The 18,172-nt window shown below is 36.4% G+C and overlaps 1 protein-coding gene across 1 annotated transcript in view; it reads left to right on the top strand.

Annotated features, from left to right (window-relative positions):
- The window catches only part of HFM1 (helicase for meiosis 1), a 114,229-nt gene that overhangs the window by 4,041 nt on the left and 92,016 nt on the right, over window positions 1-18,172 (top strand). The window contains exons 2-5 of the mRNA XM_052637751.1: window positions 2,148-2,260; window positions 3,481-3,790; window positions 12,486-12,751; window positions 13,012-13,059. Of these exons, the coding sequence (XP_052493711.1) occupies window positions 2,148-2,260; window positions 3,481-3,790; window positions 12,486-12,751; window positions 13,012-13,059 (737 nt within the window). The remainder of the gene's footprint in view (window positions 1-2,147; window positions 2,261-3,480; window positions 3,791-12,485; window positions 12,752-13,011; window positions 13,060-18,172) is intronic.

An 18,172-nucleotide genomic window follows, 5' to 3' on the forward strand; every position in this document is an offset into this window, starting at 1 on the left:
CTGTTTCAAATATGGTAGTATACATGTTTCAGTGCTATTCTCTCAAATCATCCCATCCTCATCAAGTCCCATGGAGTCCAAAAGTTTTTCTTTACATCTGTGTCTCTTTTGCTATCTCACATATAGGGTTGTTGTTACCATCTTTCTAAATTCCATATATATGCTTTAATATACTGTATTGGTGTTTTTTTTCTGACTTACTTCATTCTGTATAATAGGCTCCAGTTTCATCCACCTCATTAGAACTGATTCAAATGTGTTCTTTTTCATCGCTGAGTAATATTCCATTGTGTATATGTACCACAACTTTCTTATCCATTCATCTGCCGATGGACATCTAGGTTGCTTCCATGTCCTAGCTATTGTAAACAGTGCTGTGATGAACATTGGGTACATGTATCTGTTTCAGTTCTGGTTTCCTCAGTGTGTATGCCCAGGAGTGGGATTGCTGGGTCATATGGCAGTTCTATTTCCAGTTTTTTAAGGAATCTCCACACTATTCTCCATAGTGGCTGTACTAGTTCACATTCCCACCAACAGTATAAGAGGGTTCCCTTTTCTCCACATCCTCTCCAGCATTTATTGTTTGTAGAATTTTTGATAGCAGCCATTCTGATAGACGTGAGATGGTACCTCATTGTGGCTTTGATTTGCAGTTCTCTGATAATGAGTGATGTTGAGCATCTTTTCATGTGTTTGTTAGCTATCTGTATGTCTTCTTTGGAGAAATGTCTGTTTAGTTCTTTGACTCATTCTTTTATTAGGTCGTTTATTTTTCTGGTATTGAGCTACATGAGCTGTTTTTATGTTTTTGAGATTAATTCTTTGTCAGTTGCTTCATTTGCTGTTATTTCTCCCACTTTGAAGGCTGTCTTTTCACCCTTTCTTGTAATTTCCTTCATTGTGCAAAAGCTTTTAAGTTTAATTAGGTTCCCTTCATTTATTTTTGCTTTTATTTCCATTACTCTGGGAGGTGGGTCATAGAGGATCTTGGTGTGATTTATGTCAGAGAGTGTTTTGCCTATGTTTTCCTCTAGGAGTTTTATAGTTTCTGGTCTTAACATTTAGATCTTTAATCCATTTTATTTTTGTGTATGATGTTAGAAAGTGTTTTAGTTTCATTCTTTTACAGATGGTTGACAAGTTTTCCCAGCACCACTTGTTAAAGAGATTGTCTTTTCTCCATTGTATATTCTTGCCTCCTTTGTCAAACATAAGGTGTCCATAGGTGCATGGATGTATCTCTGGGCTTTCTACTTTGTTCCATTGATCTGTATTTCTGTCTTTGTGCCAGTACCATACTGTCTTGATGACTATAGCTTTGTAGTATAGTCTGAAGTCAGGCAGGTTAATTCCTCCAGTTCCATTCTTCTTTCTCAAGATTACTTTGGCTTGAATGTTGAGTTTTAAGCTAGCATTTTCAGTCTCCTCTTTCACCTTCACCAAGAGGGTCTTTAATTCCTCTTCACTTTCTGCCATAAGGGAGGTGTCATCTGCGTATTGAGGTTATTGATATTTCTTCTGGCAATCTTGATTCTACCCTGTAATTCATCCAGCCTGGCATTTCTCATGATGTACTCTGTATGTAAGGTAAATAAGCAGAGTGACAGTATACAGCCTTGATGTGCTCCTTTCCCGATTTTGAACCAGTCTGTTGTTCCATGTCCATTTCTAATGATTGCTTCTTGACCTGCATCCAGGTTTCTCAGGAGGCAGGTAAGGTGGTCTGGTATTCCCATCTTTTAAAGAATTTTCCAAAGTTTATTGGGATCCACACAGTCAAAGGCTTTAGCATAATCAATGAAGCAGAAGTCAATGTTTTTCTCGAATTTCCTTGCTTTTTCTATGATCAAACAGATACTGGCAATTTGATCTCTGGTTCCTCTGCCTTTTCTAAATCCATCTTATACATCTGGATGTTCTCAGTTCATGTACTGTTGAAGCCTAGCTTGAAGGATTTTAAGTATTACCTTGCTGGCATGTGAAATGACTGTAATTGTACAGCAATTTTTGGCATTGCCCTTTTTTGTGATTGAAATGAAAACTGACCTTTTCCAGTCTGTAACTGAGTTATGTTTAGTTAATAAATACAGTTTCTGATGTTATATCTTTGTTAACATAAATTCATATTTTTGTATTTTATATAGCCACCTAGACAGTGAAAAATCTTTGGATTGGTTTCTTCCATCTGCTCCACTGATTTCAGAAATTCCAGATACTCAGGCATTAGAGGAAGAAATAGAAAGTCATAAATTGTTAGGTAAAGTATCACATGTAAGTTGTGAAGTCAAATCCATTCAGCTCATGTCAATGTAAAAAAATCTAATATTGAAATATTCATTTCTTTTATTTTAATGGAATAAAATGAAAGTTAGAAACTTATTCAAAATAGTGGTCACCGAACTGTAAAATCTGAAACATTTTCCTTCTCCATGCATAGATATACACACATATGTATATTACAGGCACAAAATATACTATCACACACACCTGTTATATTGTTCTGTGAATTTGTTTCCTCATCCCATTAAAACTGTCACTGCTATTTAGTTTCTGTCTTAGACTTTACTAAAGGTAGGATCCTCTGGTTTAGGAAACCAGATTCATGAAATACATTGAGTGAAAAAAACAAGATGCAAAAACTATGTAGTTTGTTATCATCTTTACAAAGTTAGAAAACAAACACACTCAAATAGTATATGTGATCTAATGTGATATTGTTGGTAAAACTGATTTTTAAATTAATAGTAGGTTCATGCATGTAAATTTTATTAGTTTCAAAATTTTTATATATTTTATACTCTTGTATATAGCAAATTATATATAGAATGTAGTAATTCTATTGTGTGTTATAATAGAACACACACCCATATATATAATATGTATGTATACTAGTATAGTGTAAATGATAAGGCAAATTTAAGGCCTAAAAAGGCCTCCAAATGCCTTCCAGACTTTCAAAGATGCTTTTAAAGTCTCTGTAAAGACACCTTTAAAGTTCCGTTGCCTTGATGAAAACATTCTATTATCTTAATTTTGGGGCTTCCCAGATGGTGCAGTGGTAAAGAATCTGCCTCTTAGTGCAGGAGACACAAGAGACATGGGTTCAATCTCTGAGTCTGGAAGATCCCCTGGAAGAGGAAATGGCAGCCCATCCCAGTATTCTTGCAACCCACTTTCAGTTATGGTTATTTCTGTGGGTCAGAAATTAAACCTATTTTATAATGTAGGCTTAATTTAAATTTCAAACTTAATTTCAATATTTCTTAACTAATTTAGAGTTATCCTTCAGTTATGATGTACCATAAGAGTAACAACTATTGTATTTCAAAATCACATATGGTATTACAGATCATTTTGTTATTTTTCTTATTCACCTAGTAAGCTCTTTTGAAAAATCTTATTAAATTTTTCTATCATCGTTTTTAAAATTTGTTTTCAAGGAGAATGTGTAGTAATTAAAGTGTTTCTTTTTTGTAGGTCAGAATAAAAGATCAAAAATGTTACCATCAAATTTAAGGATAACTAATGAAGACACAAATTATGTTTCACAAACTCAAAAATTCCAGTTTGACTTCCCTTCTAATGAATATGAAGAAGATGATCTAAATTTAGGAGGGGCAGGTAACAATGACTTACATGTTGCTGGCAAGCTAACATATGGTTCTTCTCAGAAATGCAAAAATCACATTGGCACTGAGATAGAACTTGAGAAAAATGTTCCAGATGATACAAAGTTAGTTAATTCTGCACAAGATAAAGGAGGGAGCATGTCAGCCTTCTGTAAAAGGTAATTAATTAAATGAAATGAATGATATTCAGTGATACAGTTGAATATTTATGTGTATCTCCAGAAGTTTAAAATATGATAGAATCTGAATGAGAAAAAAAGTCAGCAACAAATAGAGGTCTACTGTGTACTCAACACTCTTTTAACTGAGTTCTAGCCATAGGTTCTTGCCTTCAGAGAGCTTACAGTTTATTGAGGGAAAGGCAAGTAGTAACTAAAAATAATTAAACACTTTTTGTATGACAATTATTTTGATGAGATATATGGTTAGAGCAGAGGTTCTCAGACTTTTTGTTTTCAGGACCCCTTTCCACTTAAAAATTATTGAGGATTCCCATAAGAGCTTTTGCTTTTTTGGATTATATCTATTGATATTTAACCATATTGTAAATTAAAATGATGGGGAAAAAGTGTTATGGAAATTGTTTTGATCCTATGAACTCTGAATCTTGACCATCGTTTGAAAATGGCTGTTAATATGGGATCCTAATCTGCTGCACAATCAGGGAAGATGTCCCTGAGGAAATGATTTTGTAAGTTTAAGGAAGAATAAAGTCAAGCTGAGTGCAAATAAAGGAGAGTGTTCCAGGCAGAAGGAATAGTCTGTGCAAATGGACTAAAGTAGCACAGAGCTTTTATTCTTAGAAATTTTTCTAGTTTAAAGTAAGAGAGAATGAGAGCATGCTAAGAGACAAAGTATGGAGGGACTAAGTCATTCAGAATCTTGTAGGGAGTGAAACATTTTGTACTTTTAAGGTGCTGCTGCTGCTAAGTCACTTCAGTCATGTCTGACTCTGTGCGACCCCATATACGGCAGCCTACCAGGCTCCCCCGTCCCTGGGATTCTCCAGGCAAGAGTACTGGAGTGGGTTGCCATTTCAGTGCTTATTAAATTGTGCCCTGTGAACTCACTGCATCAGAATCACATGGAGTGCTTGTTAAAAAATTTGGATTCCTGGTTCCTTCCTTAGATCTGTTGAATCACACTCTGGATCAAGGTGGGGATGGGACCCAGGAATCTTCATTTTTAACACATTTTTTGAACGATTGTTAGGCACACAAAAGTGAGAACTGTTGCCTTAAGGTCCTGGGTTTTAAGCAGAGAAGTAAAATTAGATATTCTTTTTTATTTAAAGTCCATTTTTGCCCCAGTAGGATAAATTAGAAGAGAACTGGAATACATTGTGAAGGGTCATTTAGATTATTTTATTAGTCTAGATGAGAGAAAATGGTAACCTGACTTAGGACCTGATTCCTAAATGTCTGGCTTGAGCCAGATTGATGAAAGATTGATAGTGTTCTTTCATGATGTAGAAACTGCAAAGGAAGAATAGGGGAAGGTGATGAGTACAAATTTGTACATGTTGTTTTAAGTACGTACAAAATGTCCAAATAGATAATTGGATATATGGGTTTAGGATTCAGAGGAGATATCACTGATGGTTTTTCTTTTTTCTGTGACATAAGAGATGGAGTCATCTGTGGAATTTGAGGGGGAAAGTAGAGGTATTGAGCAAGTATGAGAAGGGTGGAAGAAATTATGGAGAATGGGAAAGCACTCTAATTAGAATAATGGTAGAGTTGGACACTGTGAAGGTCCCAGTTGGGGTTGATGTCTGTGAATTTTTAAATAAATTTTATTATGATGTAATTCACATATCATAAAATTCATTATTTTGAAAAGTGTACAATTTATAGATTTTAGAATAGTCACAGAGTTGTGCAACCATCACTGCTATACAATTTTTGCTGCCCCAGACTAACTCTGTACTCATTAAGTTACTCCCTATTTCTTCATCTCTCACCCAGCCCCTGGCATTTACTAATTGTTTTCTGTTTCTGTGGGTTTTCCTATTCTAGATATTTAATATTATAAGTGCAGCTTTTTCTGTCTGGCTTCTTTCTCTTAGGACAACATTTTCAAGGTTCAACCATGTTCTGCCATACATCAGTACTTTATTCTTTTTATGGCCAGTAACATTTCATTGAATGGGTATATTACATTTTGTTTATTGATCTGTCAGTTGATGAACTTTTGAGTTCTTTCCACTTTTTGGCTATTATGAATAATGTTGCCATGAGAATTCAGATGTAAGTTTTTGTGTGAATATATACATTTGACCCTTGAACACACAGGGTTTAATAAGGGTGTTGATCTCCTGGGAAGTCAGAAATTGAAGTACAACTTTATAGTTGGCTTTCCTTATCTGTAGATCTGCATCAGTGGACTCAGCCAACTCAGATCATATACTACTGTAGTATTTATTGAAGAAGACAAAAATCTGAGTATAAATAGACCAATACAGTTTAAACCTATGTTGTGCAAGGGTCAAATGTATTTTAATTCTTTTGGATTTATACTTAGAAGTGGAATTGCTGGGTCATATATTAACTCTATATTTATCTTTTTTTGAGAAACTGCCAAATTGTTTTACAAAGTAACTATGCTGCTGCTGCTAAGTCGCTTCAGTCATGTCCGACTCTGTGCGACCCCATAGATGGCAGCCCACCAGGCTCTCCCGTCCCTGGGATTCTCCAGGCAAGAACGCTGGAGTGGGTGGCCATTTCCTTCTCCAGTGCATGAAAGTGAAAAGTGAAAGTGAAGTCGCTCAGTCGTGTCCAACTCTTAGTGACCCCATGGACTTGCAGCCTACTGCTGAACAATTTCTCTAGTAGTGTATGAAGTTTCTGAATTCTCCACCTCCTTGCTAGAACTTGTTGTTTGTCTTTTCTATTATAGCCATACAAAATGGGTGTGATGTATATCTCATTGTGGTTTTGATTCATGTGTTTCTGCTGACTAAAGGTGTTGGGCAGCTTTTTGTGTGATTATAGGCTATTTGCATATCTTACTTGGAGTAATGTCTGTTCAAATCCTTGATCTGTTTTTAAATTGTGTTGTCTTTTTATTGTTGAGTTGTAAGGGTCCTTTACTTATGCTGGTTGAAAATACCTTATCAGTTATATGAGTAGCAAATATTTTCTTACATTTTGTGTGCTGTGTTTCACTTTTCTGTTCATATCCTTAGCTGGCCAAAAGTTTTTAATTTTGATGAAGTCCAATTTTTCCATTGCCTAATCCAAGGTTGTAAACACTTACTCTTACATTTCCTTCTAAGATTTTGCTCTTAAATTTGGGTCTATCATCCATTTTGAGTTAATTTTTGAATATAGTACAAAGTAGAAGCCCACTTCATTCTTTAGCACATAGATATCCAGTTGTTCCAGCACCATTTGTTAAAAGCAAAGCAAAACTGTTCTTTCCCCATTGAAAGACATGGCCCTTGCACTGATAATCGACTGACCATAAATGGAAAGTCTGGAGTGTTTTCGTACCATCCATTTATCTGATTCTTCAATACCAATTGATGTCCAAGAATACAATTCAATCTTCTTACTAACTCCTAGAGTTAGCATCACACTCCAAGAGTTAAGTAAGGATTCAGTCCCACAAGACTACCCTACTTCCAATGCCAGCCACAAATAGGGTGACAGGCTATCCAAATTTCTGCCTTGCAGTCTACAAATTTGGGAGTTCTCACTACCGTGCATTCGGTATAATACTTTGCTAGAATTACTCACAGATTTGAAAAATCATTTTACTTAGGATTACCAATCTGTGAACATGGGATACCTTTCCTCTTATTTAGATTTTCTTTAATTTCTTTCAAAGATATTTTGTAGCTTTCAGTGGACAAGTCTTATACTTATTTTGTTACATTTACTCATAAGTACATATTCTTTTTGATGTTATTTTAAATGGAATTTCAGATTGTCCATTGAAAGTGTGTAGATATACAGTTGATTTTTGTATATTGATTTTGTTTCTTCAGTCTTGGCTGATGTGAATTTGAATTTGAATATTATTCATCCACCTAATAGTTGTGCTTTTTTCAATAACGTTCTACCACTTGACTGCATTTATGAAAAAATAGTAGATAGATTTACATAGAATTTCAGATTTGCAAGATAAGTATGATAAAAGTATAAAAGGGGAGAGGGGTTTAGAATATTGATAAGAGAGTGATTGAAAAGATATGTCATGGTATTAAATGCATTCAAGGTACCTGAGAAAAGTGAAAAGGAAGATGGTTCGGGAGAAAATAAAGAAGTTAATTATAGTAATTTTGTTCTTTGACCTCATTAGTACCTTGAGCAAACAAGCTAAAAGGATAGGAGGTTGTGGTCAGAAAATGATTTTTTAGAATTGTTGCTTTGAGAAGAGGATAATGATAACATCTAAGGCGGGAGAGTAGGTGACTGAAATCAGATGAGGGAGAAAGCTACTAGAGATAAAAGGCTAAGAAATGTAGAGGGTAGAATTTTGAATGAGTTGTCTACGTAGATGGTGAAGTAACTCAGTTACTCTGGGAGATGGTGAAGGACAGGGAAGCCTGGCGTGCTGCAGTCCATGAGGTCACAAAGAGTCGGACACGACTGAGCAACTGAACAACAACAACCCAGTTTATGGAAGAGCTTGTAATTAAGAGGAAAAGATTCTAAAGTGACCAGAGGTTGATATAGGATATATGCAATGAGGAGGAATACAATGTTGCATAGCTAGATAGCACAGATACTTTTGTGAGAGAGTGGAAAAGTAATGGTGTAAATTTGGTGTGGAGAAGAAATGTGAGAGAATTAGCAGTTTTGTCCACTTAAAGGAGAAAAGGAAAGATATAAGCATCTGAATGCAGAGTTCCAAAGAATAGCAAGAAGAGATAAGAATGCCTTCTTCAGTGATCAATGCAAAGAAATAGAGGAAAACAACAGAATGGGAAAGACTAGAGATCTCTTTAAGAAAATTAGAGATACCAAGGGAACATTTCATGCAAAGATGGGCTCGATAAAGGACAGAAATGGTATGGACCTAACAGAAGCAGAAAATATTAAGAAGAGGTGGCAAGAATACACAGAAGAACTGTACAAAAAAGATTTTCACAACCCAGATAATCATGATGATGTGATCACTAATCTAGAGCCAGACATCTTGGAATGTGAAGTCAAGTGGGCCTTAGAAAGCATCACTATGAACAAAGCTAGTGGAGGTGATGGAATTCCAGTTGAGCTGTTTCAAATCCTGAAAGATGATGCTGTGAAAGTGCTTCACTCAATATGCCAGCAAATTTGGAAAACTCAGCAGTGGCCACAGGACTGGAAAAGGTCCGTTTTCATTCCAATCCCAAAGAAAGGCAATGCCAAAGAATGCTCAAACTACCGCACAGTTGCACTCATCTCACATGCTGGTAAAGTAATGCTCAAAATTCTCCAAGCCAGGCTTCAGCAATATGTGAACCGTGAACTCCCTGATGTTCAAGCTGGTTTTAGAAAAGGCAGAGGAACCAGAGATCAAATTGCCAACATCCGCTGGTTCATGGAAAAAGCAAGAGAGTTCCAGAAAAACATCTATTTCTGCTTTATTGACTATGCCAAAGCCTTTGACTCTGTGGATCACAATAAACTGGAAAATTCTGAAAGAGATGGGAATACCAGACCACCTGACCTGCCTCTTGAGAAACCTATATGCAGGTCAGGAAGCAACAGTTAGAACTGGACATGGAACAACAGACTGGTTCCAAATAGGAAAAGGAGTACGTCAAGGCTGTATATTGTCACCCTGCTTATTTAACTTATATGCAGAGTACATCATGAGAAATGCTGGACTGGAAGAAACACAAGCTGGAATCAAGATTGCCGGGAGAAATATCAATAACCTCAGATATGCAGATGGCACCACCTTTATGGCAGAAAGTGAAGAGGAGCTAAAAAGCCTCTTGATGAAAGTGAAAGAGGAGAGTGAAAAAGTTGGCTGAAAGTTCAACATTCAGAAAACAAAGATCATGGCATCTGGTCCCATCACTTCATGGGAAATAGATGGGGAAACAGTGGAAACAGTGTCAGACTTTATTGTTTTGGGCTCCAAAATCACTGCAGATGGTGACTGCAGCCATGAAATTAAAAGATGCTTACTCCTTGGAAGAAAAGTTACGACCAACCTAGACAGTATATTCAAAAGCAGAGACATTACTTTGCCGACTAAGGTCCGTCTAGTCAAGGCTATGGTTTTTCCAGTGTCATGTATGGATGTGAGAGTTGGACTGTGAAGAAGGCTGAGTGTCGAAGAATTGATGCTTTTGAACTGTGGTATTGGAGAAGACTCTTGAGAGTCCCTTGAACTGCAAGGAGATCCAAGCAGTCCATTCTGAAGGAGATCAGCCCGGGGATTTCTTTGGAAGGAATGATGCTAAAGCTGAAGCTCCAGTACTTTGGCTACCTCATGCGAAGAGTTGACTCATTGGAAAAGACTCTGATGCTGGGAGGGATTGGGGGCAGGAGGAGAAGGGGATGACCGAGGATGAGATGGCTGGATGGCATCACGGACTCGATGGACATGAGTCTGAGTGAACTCCGGGAGACGGTGATGGACAGGGAGGCCTGGCATGCTGCGATTCATGGGGTCGCAAAGAGTCGGACACGACTGAGCGACTGAACTGAACTGAACTGAAGAGTTTTTTTAAGAGTGAGAGTTTTCCAGGGCAAGTAAATATTTTTGTTAAGACCAGGAAGTAAATATAAAATTCAGTAAAGAAGCAAAGGACGTAAGAGAGTGTGGAGTGGAAGAGCCAAAGGACCTAGGAAGAATCTGAGGTTCAGGAAATTTAAATAAGTAGTTGTGTGGATAATATTTTTACAGTTGGAAGAATGTATTTCAAACTCTAACTTTAAAGTCATACAGATAGAAAGTGGAGAAACTTTTGATTTATACCCAGGTTTGTCTGATTCCAAAATCTGTGCTTTTAAGTGATATCACAGCATATAACACTGTTGGCATCAGTGTTTTCCTTATTTTCAATACCATTTTAAAATGGGATTCTGTTGTATTATGAAAGATTAACCATCTGCTTTTGAATTTTCTGTCTTCAAAAACAGTACTGCTACCGTTGGAAGATGCAGCTCTATAGTTTGTTTTAGAATACATGTCTGGTTTTTTGAAAGATTCAATTCAGTTCAGTTCAGTCACTCAGTCATGTCTGACTCTTTGCGACCACATGGACTATAGCATGCCAGGCTTCCCTGTCCATCACCAACTCCTGGAGTTTAGTCAAACTCATGTTCATTGAGTCAGTGATGCCATCCAACCATCTCATCCTCTGTCATCCCCTTCTCCTCTCACCTTCAGTCTTTCCCAGCATCAGGGTCTTTTCAGATGAGTCAGTTCTTCACATCAGGTGGTCAAAGTATTGGAGTTTCAGCTTCAACATCAGTGCTTCAGTGAATATTCAGGACTGATTTCCTTTAGGATGGACTGGTTGAATCTCTTTGCAGTCCAACGGACTGTGAAAAGTCCTCTCCAACACCACAGTTCAAAAGCATCAATTCTTTGGTGCTCAGCTTTCTTTATAGTCCAGCTCTCACATCCATACATGACTGGCTCTTATACAAAAACTTGGGCTTCCCTGGTGGCTCACATGGTAAAGAATCTGCCTGCAATGCAGGAGACGTAGGTTCGATTTCTAGGTCAGGAAGATCCCCTGGAGAAGGAAATGGCAACCCACTCCAGTATCCTTGCCTGGGAAATCCCATGAACAGAGGAGCCTTGGGGGCTATAGTCCATGGGGTCGAAAAGAGTTGGATGCAACTGAAGTGAAGTGAAGTGAAGTGTTGGATGCAACACAAAAAAACCTATCATTAAGATTAACAGTGAAAATAACAGAAAATATTTTGTATTTGTATTTGTAATTATTTGGGTGTCATTCCTTACAGAATTCCGTAAGACTGATAACCTGCTGTCAGCTCTATTACTTATTCTGTAACGTGCTAGTGTTGTATTATTAGGAATCTTATTGATCACTTCTTCCCTTAGGGCTATTGTGAACAAATTACTTTGATGGATTGTCTTTGAACCAGTCAACTATAGTAAATTACAGTCATAAAGATGGCCCTTCTTTGTTTTACAGAACTTTGCGGAGAGCCATCTCTTACACTCAAATGATTATTGAACAGTGCTTGGGAAGTTGGTGCTAGTTACTGACAAGAACCTGTCCACATGGGCTGCTTTGTAGGATTGCTTCAGTGTTCTCATGTTATAATGGCTAGGTCCCCTCAGAATGAATGATCTAAGAGACTGTGTGGAAGTGACAATCTTTTATGACCTGGCCTTAGATGCTTGTCCTTCCACAGCACTCTGCTAGTCTTATAGGCAAGTCCTGATTCAAAGAAGATGATTCCAAAAAAGTGTGAGCACCAGGATACAAGGAGCATCAGAGCTGTCTCAGAGGGTGGCCACCACAGATGGATTTATCTGAGTTTTAAGAAAGTGAAAAGACATAATTCGGTGGTAAACTTAGCAAATCATACTTTAGAAGAATGATTAGCTTTTGTGTTCTAATAAGCCATAATCGGTAAATTTAGCAAATCATACTTTAGTAGAAGGAGAAGGCAATGGCAACCCACTCCAGTACGCTTGCCTGGAAAATCCCATAGACGGCAGAGCCTGGTAGGTTGCAGTCCATGGGGTCTCTAAGAGTCAGACACGGCTAAAGCGACTTAGCAGCAGCAGCAGCAGCAGCAACACTTTAGGAGAATGATTAGCTTTTGTGTTCTAATAAGCCATGACCTATAGGTATTTTTAAAGGAACCAATTTTATGCTAGTTTTTTACATTCTAAGTGATGATTACATATGCAAATTTTTTGCAGGTTATTTAAAATATCTGATAATATACATGAGGATGTTTATTCCAATGACAGTGAAAACTTGGACTCTAATATTGGCTCAGTGAAAATTGTCCAAACAGAAGTGAACAAAGGGAAATCATGGAAAGATAGCAATAGTAAGCAGAAACCTCAGTATTCAGACTGTAACATTTTGACAGCCAGTGATACACTTTTTGCTTCTGAAATCAGAGAAGGCATAATCAAAGCACCATCTTTTCCAGTTGCATCCCAGCCTCATACAGTTCAAGGTAATTTTGTGCTTTTTTCAGTTGATTTTATGAGTACAGTCTCATTTGTATTTCTTAGTATAGGTAAGAATACAAAAATATTCTTTGTATTTGTATGTTGTCACTCTATGTGCAATTTATTATATTGCATTTTTAAACCTGTGATCTAATATTGTTTTATCTATTCTCTTAGTAAAAAGTTTATACAAATTCTAATGAAGTAGCTTTTATGGAAAAGTTTAAAAATATCTGTAAGAATGTAGGATTTTTTTTTTTCCTAGGGGTAACAGAAAAAGGTTTAGATTCCTTGAAGGCTGTCACAGAAATTCGTATCCTTTAAAGTATTTTACTACATCAACATTGTATTTGAAGTCATAATTTTAAAGTGTTTTATTTCATTGCATTTCTGTTTGTTTTGGCTGACAGAGCAAAAGAGGGAAATGTGGATCTTTTGGGTCATGTAAGAGTCCCAATATGTGTGATCGTGCTACTAAAAGTGTCGTCTGCAGACTGGTGCCAGTTGTGAACTGTTGGTTACCAGTCAGTGGCAAGTACAGATACGAGATTTATATTATTGAATGAACTTTTAGCATATTTACTTACAAATTGATACAGATAATTTCTTATTCTTTAGGTATTGGTATAAACATGGGTAGGGGAAATGACAGAATGGGATATTCTATGGATTGGGGACATTTTTACAAATTGAGTAATTTTTGAAAGAACCTAATTTGTAGTTTATACTATTTTATATTTCTGGGCATTTCCAACATAAGTATTTTGAGTATGTATGTTTTGAGTACGTATCTGAAGGTAACATTTTTTCTTTGATAGCATGTGTATGTCTGTTACAGTATATTTATTCTATTTTATAATTCATCAGCTGTTTCTGTGACTATTTCCCTTTGACCTGTGTACTCCTTGAAGGCAAGGACCAAACCTTGTGTATCTTCTTATTTTTAAATACATTGAAAGCCATATAAAGTAGGGAAGTTGTTCTGGCAAAAAAGTAGCCCATGAGGAAGGGGGAGGATAAGAAAGTATGGAATATGTTTGAAAAGAACAAGAATTCCAGCTTAGGTGAAAAAAGTTATGATTAAAAGGGTAGTATTCATGTTGATGTATGGCAAATACAGTACAATATTGTAAAGTAATTAGCCTCCAATTAAAATAAATATATTTATATTAAAAAAGGGTAGTATTAATAGAAAATAATGATTGGCAGGTATATTAGGATTAGATCATTTAATGCCATGAATACCAAGTCAGAAGATTTTGCTTTTACTTTTTATATATTTATTAAGCCATGAAGAGAAACCATGAAGTATTTTTGAGCAAGTCAAGTTACATTACCAAAACCATGCTTAAGATTATGGAATTAGTGACTCAAAGCTGGGGAATGTTCTAAAATCCACAAAATAATGATCTAGTTGGCAAAACAACTGAATTTCAGATATTAGGTAGTTGAGCTGGAGAAATCTAGGGATGAGTGATTCTTATCCTGGGTATCCTGAGGACTGAGATAATTCTGAAGTATAGTTAGAAAATGTTTGCTTGGCCACTTGTGAAAAGTTCCCTCCAGTGCAGATAAATGAGTGGGTGGAATGGGAGGAGCAGATTATAGAAGGGTTATAAATGATGATATAATAATGTCACACATGGCTAGCCATTAGTGCTCCTGTTCACCATGGCATCTCAGTCTTGCTGCATTTCCTTCTGTCTGGTGACATAAATAAATTCTGGTGTGGGAATGTAGGAAACACGTTAGCAGTAAACAGTTAGTTTCATTATCTGTATGATGGGAAAATCTTATCCCATACATGAACTTGCCATATTATGACACTTATTTCTGAAGAGTTTTAAAGATTTTCTTGCTATCTTAGCACAGCTGAAGTTGTCCTACTACTTAGGTCTCTTTGTTAGTTAAGACTGCTGCCTACTCTTGTGTCCCTTGTATTCATTTTCTGTCAAACTCACTGAACTTACTATACTTTATTGTTTCCAAGTGTGTATTTAAAGTGGAAGACTGTATCCTACTCATGATAATTTGAGACTTTGGGGATTTCTTGGACTTACTTTCTGATTATTTTACAGAATTTTGCTATATTTGAATCCTGAGGATTATAGAGGTTTGATCACATTGATCCTGCCACAGTACTTTGTCATTTTCAGGACTGCAGACATCCCCTCCCCCCCATACACTATTATAACATGTAATTACTGGGAGACTGCTGAGAATTTGTTGGACAAAAGGAAAAATTCAATATCAAGTGTTGATAGTGATGATGAATGATGTACTTAGTAGTTGAGTTTTCTCATAAGCTAGAAAACTGATTTTACATCTACTCTGAATCATAGATTCATTTTTGCAAGTGTAAATTGACGTGGAACTACCTAATGAGAGAAAAACCAGCATGATGACCAACTTGTGGGCTTGTTAAAAATAAATATTTTAAAGGAAGGGATATATTTTGAAGGAAAAAATGAGATTCATTCAAAAGCTGATGGATTGACAAACTTAGTATTATGTTTTTGTTTTGGAATGAGTATTCTGACACAATATACAACTGAAAGTAAACTAAAGATTTGTGAGTTATCTGCTTGATTTAATATATACGAACTTGCATAAATTGAGTTTTTACTATGTGCCAGGTTTGGGATATGCCAGTTAAGAAAACAGACAGTGAATTCTTACCCTTGAGAAGTTAACATTTTTGAGATGGAGGTGGGGAACAATTGTAACAGTATATAAATAAGTCCTATAGTATTTTAGAAGGTGATAAATAGTATGAGAAAAGAAAAATATGGGGCAGAGTAAAGGAGATTAAATTGGGAATGCTGGAATAGACGTTTAGGATTAGAATTAAATAGAAGAATTAAGGTAAAGAAAGAAAAGTGAAAGTGAAGTTGTGTCCGACTCTTTGCGACCCAATGGACTATACAGTCCATGGAATTCTCCAGGCCAGATTACTGGAGTGGGTAGCCTTTCCCTTCTCCAGGGGATCTTCCCAGCCCAGGTCTCCCGCATTTTAGGTGGATTCTTTACCAGCTGAGCCACAAGGGAAGCCCAAGAATACTAGAGTGGGTAGCCTATCCCTTCTCCAGTGGTTCTTCCCAATCTAGGGATTGAACCAGGGTCTCCTGCATTGCAGGCAGATTCTTTACCAACTGAGCTATCAGGGAAGCCCAGGAATCAGGGTAGGTCTTTAGAAAAAGAAGCTGGAGGAAATGAATGAGAAGTAAGAGTAGTAGACATGCGGTCAGAAACACAAAGGTGAAGTGGGGAGGCAAGATTATGTAGGGCCTTGTGGCCGTATACTTTGAGAGAAATGGAGGAATTTGAGCAGAGCTGTTATGTGCTTTGGTTTAACTTTTAACAGGATCACTTACCACAATCTGTCAAATTTTTAAAATCTTTATAAAAATGTAATTGCTTAAATAACTACATACTTGTGTTCTGAAATGTATTATCTGTTTTATATCTCGTAATAGATTGTAACTGCGTCAGTTTCTGGAACTCACTTTCTTCTTTATTTACAACTTCCTCAGCTTTCTAAATCTAGAAATGTATTCTGCATAGTGTTTACTAAGTGTAGTTGACAAATGTGACTCAAGACTAATAAGAATACCATGTAAATACTAATATCTCCCCAACTGGCAATAGACTCTTAACTTGGAAAAGAGACAGTTTATTCTTTATATCTACTAATATTTTGGGGCTTTCTTAGAGGAAGGCTGATTTAAGTTCCTGTTGAGCCAGTATACTGATAATTGCAATTAAATCCACCACTTAGCACAACTAAATTACCAAAAACAAAGGGATTAAGGGGTTAAGTGACCAGCAACAACATATATCAGCTAATGAAACATAATCAACAGTTTAAAAAAATGAAATTTGGGATTTTAAAAAAGAGATAAAAAGCAAGTGGCCTAATCAAGATGAATAAGAAAAAAAAATCACTCTGGAAAAGATAAACTTCGTGCTTAGTTCTGATATATTTTCACATATATATTTGCATCTCTTCTGTCAGATCTTATTGTCAAAGTATAACCCTTGGATAGTCTTGTTTCTCTACAAGGACTTTATAAGTTCTTTTCAGAATATGGAATGTGACTGGGGACTGGAATAATTTAATTCCTCCTCCACCCCAGCTTTATTAAGGTATAATTGACAAAGTTATACTATATTTAAAGTGTTCAGTATGGTAGTTTGATAAACATATACATTACAAAAGTTTCCCACCATCAAGTTAGTTAACACATCTGTCACTTCACATATTTACCTTTCTAAATTTTTTGGGGGTAAGAATACGATTTCAGCTCTCTCAGCAAATAATACAGTTATTTTCAACTCTACTCACCATTTTATACATTAGGTCCTCATATCTTAATCTTCTCATAGCTAAAAGTTTGTATTCTTTTACCAACCTCTGTTTCTGCTATATCCACAGCCCTTGGCAACTCATTTTTATGAGTTTGACCTTTTTATTTAGGATTCCACTTGTAAGTGATACCATGCAGGATTTGTCTTTCTCTGTCTGACTTAATTCACTTTGTATGATGTTTCATCCATGTTGTCACAAAAGGCAGAATTTCCTTCTTTTTGAAAGCTGAATAATAACCTGTTGTATATATATTTTCTTTATCCATTCATTTCTTAATGGTTAGGTTGTTTCCATGGTTTGGCTACTGTAAATAATAACTGCAATGAAATCAGGTGTACAGACACATCTTTGAGATACTGATTTTGCTTCCTTTGGATATAACCCAGGGATTGCTGGATCATATGGTACTTCTGTTTTGAATTTTTTGAGGAAACTCCATACTTTTTTCCATAATGACTTTCGATTTATATCCCTACCAGTAGTGTACAAGGAGGAGAAGGAAATGGCAACCCACTCCAGTATTCTTGCCTGAAGAATCCCAGGGACAGGGGAGCCTGGTGGGCTGCCATCTGTGGGGTCACATAGAGTCGGAGACGACTGAAGCGACTTAGCAGCAGCAGTGTACAAGGGTTCCCTTTCATCCATATCCTTGCCAGCATTTATCTCTTATCTTTTTGATGTGTAGGTGTTAGGTGCTATCTCATGATTTTGACTGGCATTTCCCTAGTGACCAGGGATGATGAGTGCCTTTTCACGTGCTGTTAGCCATTTGTATGCCTTCTTTGGGAAAATGTCTGTTCAGATCCTTTGCCTATTTTTAAACTGGATTATTTGTTTTTTGAGTTTTGTAAGTTCCTTGTATATTTTGGATATTAACCCTTGGTGGATGTGTGGTGTGCAAATATTTTCTCCCATTCCATTGGTTGCCTTTTCATTTTGTTGATGGTTTCTTCTACAGTGCAAAAGCTTTTTAGTTTGATATAATTAAACTTGTTTATTTTTGCATCTGTTGCTTTCACTTTTGGTATGAAATCCAAAAAATCATTGCCAAACCAAT

The sequence above is a fragment of the Budorcas taxicolor genome, chromosome 3 (genome assembly GCF_023091745.1).
Source record: "Budorcas taxicolor isolate Tak-1 chromosome 3, Takin1.1, whole genome shotgun sequence".
Taxonomy (NCBI): domain Eukaryota; kingdom Metazoa; phylum Chordata; class Mammalia; order Artiodactyla; family Bovidae; genus Budorcas; species Budorcas taxicolor.